Here is a 6000-nt window from a genome sequence, read left to right as displayed (position 1 = left end):
TACTTCTGCGAAGAAAGAAAAAGATCAAATGCTCTAACATATACCGAGTTTTACATCCACTGATGTCACCGGGAAGGGGCGTAGAAAACTCCCAATACAGCTTAATTTCAAAGTAGATTAAACAACAGGATATAAATTTAGATGTACTTGAGTATTACTTGCACCACTTAGTTTCCAAGGTAACTGCAAGGGTATATTTAGAGAACACAAAACTGAGAAAAAAGAAAAAAGTGTTAATAATCTTGATGAAGCAATTACAATTAGTCAAAGTTAAATAGTAAAGATCAAAACACCTCATCTGCTTACAGTTGAAGGTGAGAGAATGCTCAAGAACAACCACCCAGCTCATTCAGCACCACTTCTGACACTTGCGTCATTCAGTATTTAGTGGCATTACTGATTCATATGGTGCAGTAGAGGTTGCACTTGAGCTACTCATCAAGGGAGGTTCAGGGAAAATACAGACGTCAATGAAAAAAATATATATTCCTGTGCTGGTTTTACATATTAAGCTTCTGGGCAGCAACAACTTCAGGTGCCATCGTACGTAGCTTGGACTTGTTGTAAACATGCACAATGAGATAGCTTTTTGACATTTTTATTTTGAGCTGTTAGGCAGCAGAAACAACAACCAAATCCTTGACAATTATTATAGTGACAGTTAAAGGACATAGCAGAAAAAGTCTGCTGATGCATTGTAAAATCTCTCTCTTTTTGGCTTTTCTCAAGACCTTTTAAAGATATTACAAACAATAAAACATTCAATAGAAAAGAAACAAAAAAAACTGGCAACATCCTCAGTTTTGTTCATATTGTTCAGACAAATAAACTGTTGGGGTCAACTACACCAAAAAGCCTGGAAGTCATACGTCTTTGCTGTCTTGAAGTAGAAAACAACTTTAAAACATGATGCTCAAGTCAAAATCAGTCTCAGACAAAGAATACTACCAAAAGACACATTTGAACAGAGGTTAAGAACTTTTACTTAAATACGAAAACTAATTAATGAATGAAATGAAACCAGGATGATGACAAAAATCTGCCAACTTTGGCAGCATTATGACCAAATCATCTACTGTAAAAACAAAAATGGCACTCGGTTGTTTTTCCTCAATCAAATCTTTTCCAAAATCAATTGCTTGGTTTGCAAAAGCTACCTTGGTTTCCACAAACAAATATCAGACTAATAATATTTTTAAAAAAAAGCATTGCAACACAGCTCTCTGCTGGGCCACACACACAAAACTAAAGATTTCATTGGTAGCAGGAAACAGATTTGTGAAGACCAACAAACTAAAGTGTTGAAGCCTCCATGTTTGGAAATTTAGAGTGATGAGAACATTCAATTAATAAAAGTCAAATGAGAAATAGTTTAATGACACAAGCTTACTGCTTCTTAACTTCAGTGTCAACAATAACTCTGCAAATTCTGACTAATTTTAAAAATGGAGTTTGTGATGTTTATTACGATTATTGTGTCTTAAGATTGCCAACTTGTGTTTATAAAAAAAAGGTAACACTTTATTTGAAGGGGGGTGAATAAGACTGTCATGACACTGTCATAAACATGACATAACACCTGTCATGAACATCAATAAGTCTTCATGAATATTTAAGACTGTTGTCATAAAGCGTCATTCGGCAAATTATGAAAAAGACATTTTGAATAATGTCAACTTTGTATTAAAAGTGTCATAATTTACCGAATGACGCTTTATGACAACAGTCATAAATATTCATGAAGGCTTATTCATGTTCATGACAGGTGTTATGTCATGTTTATAACAGTGTCATGTCAGTCTTATTCACCCCTTTCAAATAAAGTGTTACCAAAAAAAAAATAAAAAATTATGGTTTATAACTCTATTGAAAAGTGCGGATCTGTTGCAGCAGAAATGCTCATCAGCTTTGGACTTAGGACTTTTTTTAGGTAGTCTTTACTTAAACACTGTTGTTGCCATTCACTAATAACTTCACTGCAGACATGCAAAGTGATGCACTCTAATGAAAAGACATACATCTTCTGCAAAAAGTCTGCTGTGAAGCTTAACATGAGAATGTTTGTATAAAATAAATATAAAGACATGATGAACTGACTGAGAAATATATTTGAAGGAATTTTACGAGGATCAGGTTTTGGCTTTTATTCCTTTTCTTAAAAAACTAGATTACAAAGATGAAGCATGTTGTTGCCTGGCATTAATTCTCACTTGATGCAAAAGCTCAGATACTGTCACATTTTTTTCTGTTACCAAATGGTCCGAAAGCTGTTACACATTTCAGTTCAAAGACAAACCACTTCACTGCTTCACTAGGCAACAAACTCAGATATGTGTGCAGTATTGTGTTCACAGTAAAAAAGAGATGAAATTTTCATTATGAAATACAATTTTTTTTTTCCATGATCATTCGAAAGCTACCTCCGTAGAGCTATCCGGAGTTTAGCAGATCGTCCACGAGGATTCTCTCTCACGTCGTCTTTTTCTGGACTGACCACTTTTCTTTTTACAGGAAACCAGTAAGAACTTTTGTTACGTTCACTGCTCTCATCCACCAGTTTTTTCTTACTGCTGCCTTGCTTGTTTTGGCTAAAGTGGTATCGATCCAAGTTAGACAAGTCATGCCCCTGCAGGAAACGTTTGACCAGTCTGTCCTCCAACGAATGAAACGTGATCACGCAGAGCCTTCCTCCAGGTTTCAGCGCGGACTGGGCCACGCAGAGCCCCTTGTGCAATTCATTCAACTCATCGTTCACAAAGATCCGCAGGGCCTGGAACGTCTTAGTTGCAATGTGGGCACGGCGTTGAAGACGGTCTTTACGTGCGTAGAGAACGCTGGGAGGAAAAGCTCCTAAAAGAAAATATAATAAAACAGTCAAGGTAAGTCCATTTGGCATCAGATGGATATGAGGAGTTCGAAGGATTTTCTTAGTGCTGTAATTTAGGACCAATTTAATCAGTTAACAAGACATGCCAAGCGTTTGGGAATCACTTTGTTGGTGTTAATGTTTGTTTTCTATTATGCATTAAAAAAAAATTCTGTCTCAAAGGTCAAATATTAGCATATTTCTGAGTGAAGAAATATAAAGATCTTGAAAGTACAGAAACAGTTAAACCACAATCATTTTTTTCACCATTATATTTCAAAACAGACAAGCAATTTTAAAACGCACTATTCTAATAGAAACACAATCTTTGAACGATGTTCTTCAGACCAGATATACAGTATTGTTTAGATCCTGTCTCTTTGAAACGCTGCAAACACATTATTTTCTTTAAAAAAAAACTTTATAAAGAAAATATTTTAAATATATAGCTGCTTACTGGAAAAACAAAAAGGAGACAGTAAGCATTTCTGCTGCAAAGATTCTGCAGGAAAAGAGAGAGAGCATCATAAGAGAAAACAGGCACAGAATATTTTTCCTGACCCTCCAACAACAGTCTCTCTCTTGGAAGCAATTTTTTGATCCATGATTATGACCATAATGGCTTCTTTAAGAGAAGGAACAACCAAAATGTGAGTTGATTATTGAGCATAATCAAAGAGTAAACACCCATATCACTGAGGCATTTGAGAGTGTCAAACTCTTTATAAGTAACCTAAAACGGAGACTTACTAGAGACTTGCACAATTACTACTCATTCATGAATAAAATGGAAGTGCCGAAGCCTATGCGTCACAGCAGCTAAAGCAACACTCCTGGTTAAAACTGTAGCAGAAATGATCTGAAAGCTCTTATATTCTTTTTGATTTTTTCACAAGCAATCTTTGGTCATTGTTATGAATAACAAGCAAACAGGACGAGTCACAAACCATTTTAAAAACCCTGCACAGGGTGCTGGTTTGCTATGTTTCCAAGGGAGTGCTCTGAGAAAATGTTACTCCTAACTCTTCACTGCATTGATGCCCAAGTTTTATCTTCCAAACATAACATGAATGCATTGCTCTGCAACGTTTCGCTGTGCTATTGCGTTGAGCTACAAGCCCAAACACAACACAAAAGGGAAAGTCTGAAAAGTGACGGTATACCTCTTTTAAGTATTTTTCATAGATTAAACTGATTAAAGCAGAACTAACAGGCTACATGTAGCACAGTGCCCAAAAATCTCAATTTACTTTAACTGTCTGTTACATGTTGACACAACATTTTATTCTTTAAGTTAAGGGGCCTCTTTTGTGCTTAAATCATTCAAAGGCTATTGGTAAACGGCCAAAAACCAGGAACGAGAAGATTTGATTGTTCTGCAGAGACTTGTCATTCCAAAACATGTTCATGTCCAAAGAAAGCTTTGAAAGACCCTCAGGGAGTCTTGGAAACTATTGCTCAAGAGCATTAAAAAAAAAAAAATTACAAGACAATCTGACTCTTTTGAAACAAAATATAAAGAAATGACAGATGGGTAAATACGTCTGCTCAGTACTGTACACCGTTCTTTCACTGAAAAAAAAAACAACACAAATAACAGCTTGATTTATATCATTAACACAAGACTGATCGGTTCAGAGAAAATACGTCACAGCAATAAAAAAAACAGCTTATTAAAGGATATAAACAAGCCAAAGTTAGGAGTGAAGAGGGAGCTGCAGTTGGACTGAGCGGCAGGTCCATTAGAGGCACTGTGTGGAGCAGATGGAGGGTGGAGATGGTGTTGTTATTGCTTATGTGTCACTAATTATGTGTCACTGTCACATTCAAGTTAAACTGTAGAATAATATAATATGTCCTCCTGTTTGCAACAAAAAAAATGTAAAGATGTAAAGAATTTTGCAGTTTTTATCTCCAGCTAGAACGGTCACAGGAAGGAGATGTTTTCATGCAAGTTTTGAAGTCAAAACTAAAGAAAGTAAGAAATGTGTAAAGTTAATCTTGTCCAACCCGTGACAACTACACACAGAAAACAAAAGAACAATTAGGCACTTACACAGATCCAAAGAGATAGAGCAACAAATAGAGAAGTGAGGGATGTGGCATTTCTCTCCTCCTGCACTGAACAGTCCAAGGTGTGACTCACACTGCAATCAATACAATGCCTGCACAGCAAGGACCAGCTCTGGTCTAGCTTAACCAAGCCATGCACTCTTTCTCTAATTCACCTTTGAAAGGTCCTGCAGGCAGCTCTATGGTGGTAGGAAGAGATTACAAAAAGAGAAAACCTGCTGGTTAAGGATGAACCAAAACACGCTGAGCGTGTAACACAGAACTGCAGAATAAACCTCACACAGCTCTGTTTGTGCAGGTTTAGGCCTGTAGATGGTTGGAATAGTTAATGTTTTGAACAAGCCACAAAAGGAATGTGTTCTTAGATGCTACAGTAGAATATGTAAAAAATATGATTTATGTTTTCTGTCTTTGAACAAAAATTAAGGTTGGACTCAGCTCTGCACAAAATTAAATCACGTAAAGAGAAATGCTTTTTTTTCAATCTATTTTTTAATCAACAGATATTAAGTAATTAGCCCACCTGGTAAAATAAAAAAAGGATTTGGCATGAACCAAATTCAGCATTGGAGGAAACAAACAGTTATACCAACTGTGAAGCATACATGTGTCATAGTTTGGGGATAATAAGTTGCAAAAGGGCCTAGCTAGCTCATCACCATAGAATCCACCATAAATATATATAAACGCATAGCAGAACTAAATCCTTTAACATGACAATGGCCCAAAACCTATAATTAAATCCACCAAGAGTTAGGTGAAAATTAAGGAAACATTAGGCCTGGGCAAAGTCAAAGTCCAGATTTTGATCTCACTGAAATGCAGTTGGGTAACTTGAAACAAGCTGTCCATGCACACTCATATTCAATAAATTAGAATATGCATTTTAATAAGCTTTGCTTGTCAGATTAAAAGTACCTTATGAAAATAACCATCATTAAACATGCTATTCATCAAATCAATATTTCTGTAAAAATGCTTTTCTTAAGTGCTCTGTTCCCATAAGAGGTAAGCAGAAAATCATCATAGTTAAAATGACTTGAAAACATACGTCTGGGTGA

At 36.0% G+C, this 6000-nt stretch overlaps 1 protein-coding gene across 1 annotated transcript in view; it reads right to left on the bottom strand.

The window, feature by feature from the left end:
• Positions 1 to 582: 582 nt before the first annotated feature.
• mettl15 (methyltransferase 15, mitochondrial 12S rRNA N4-cytidine) overlaps positions 583 to 6000 on the bottom strand; it is a 54849-nt gene continuing 49431 nt past the window's right edge. Inside the window, exon 6 of the mRNA XM_014998830.2 lies at positions 583 to 2850. Coding sequence (XP_014854316.1) covers positions 2417 to 2850 — 434 coding nt within the window. The 3' untranslated portion in view covers positions 583 to 2416. The remainder of the gene's footprint in view (positions 2851 to 6000) is intronic.

Source organism: Poecilia mexicana, unplaced genomic scaffold (genome assembly GCF_051168715.1).
Source record: "Poecilia mexicana isolate PSO_F unplaced genomic scaffold, ASM5116871v1 scaffold_3, whole genome shotgun sequence".
NCBI classification, from domain to species: domain Eukaryota; kingdom Metazoa; phylum Chordata; class Actinopteri; order Cyprinodontiformes; family Poeciliidae; genus Poecilia; species Poecilia mexicana.
The sequence above is the reverse complement of the archived record's forward strand: the minus strand, read 5'-3'. Positions and strand labels throughout refer to the sequence as shown.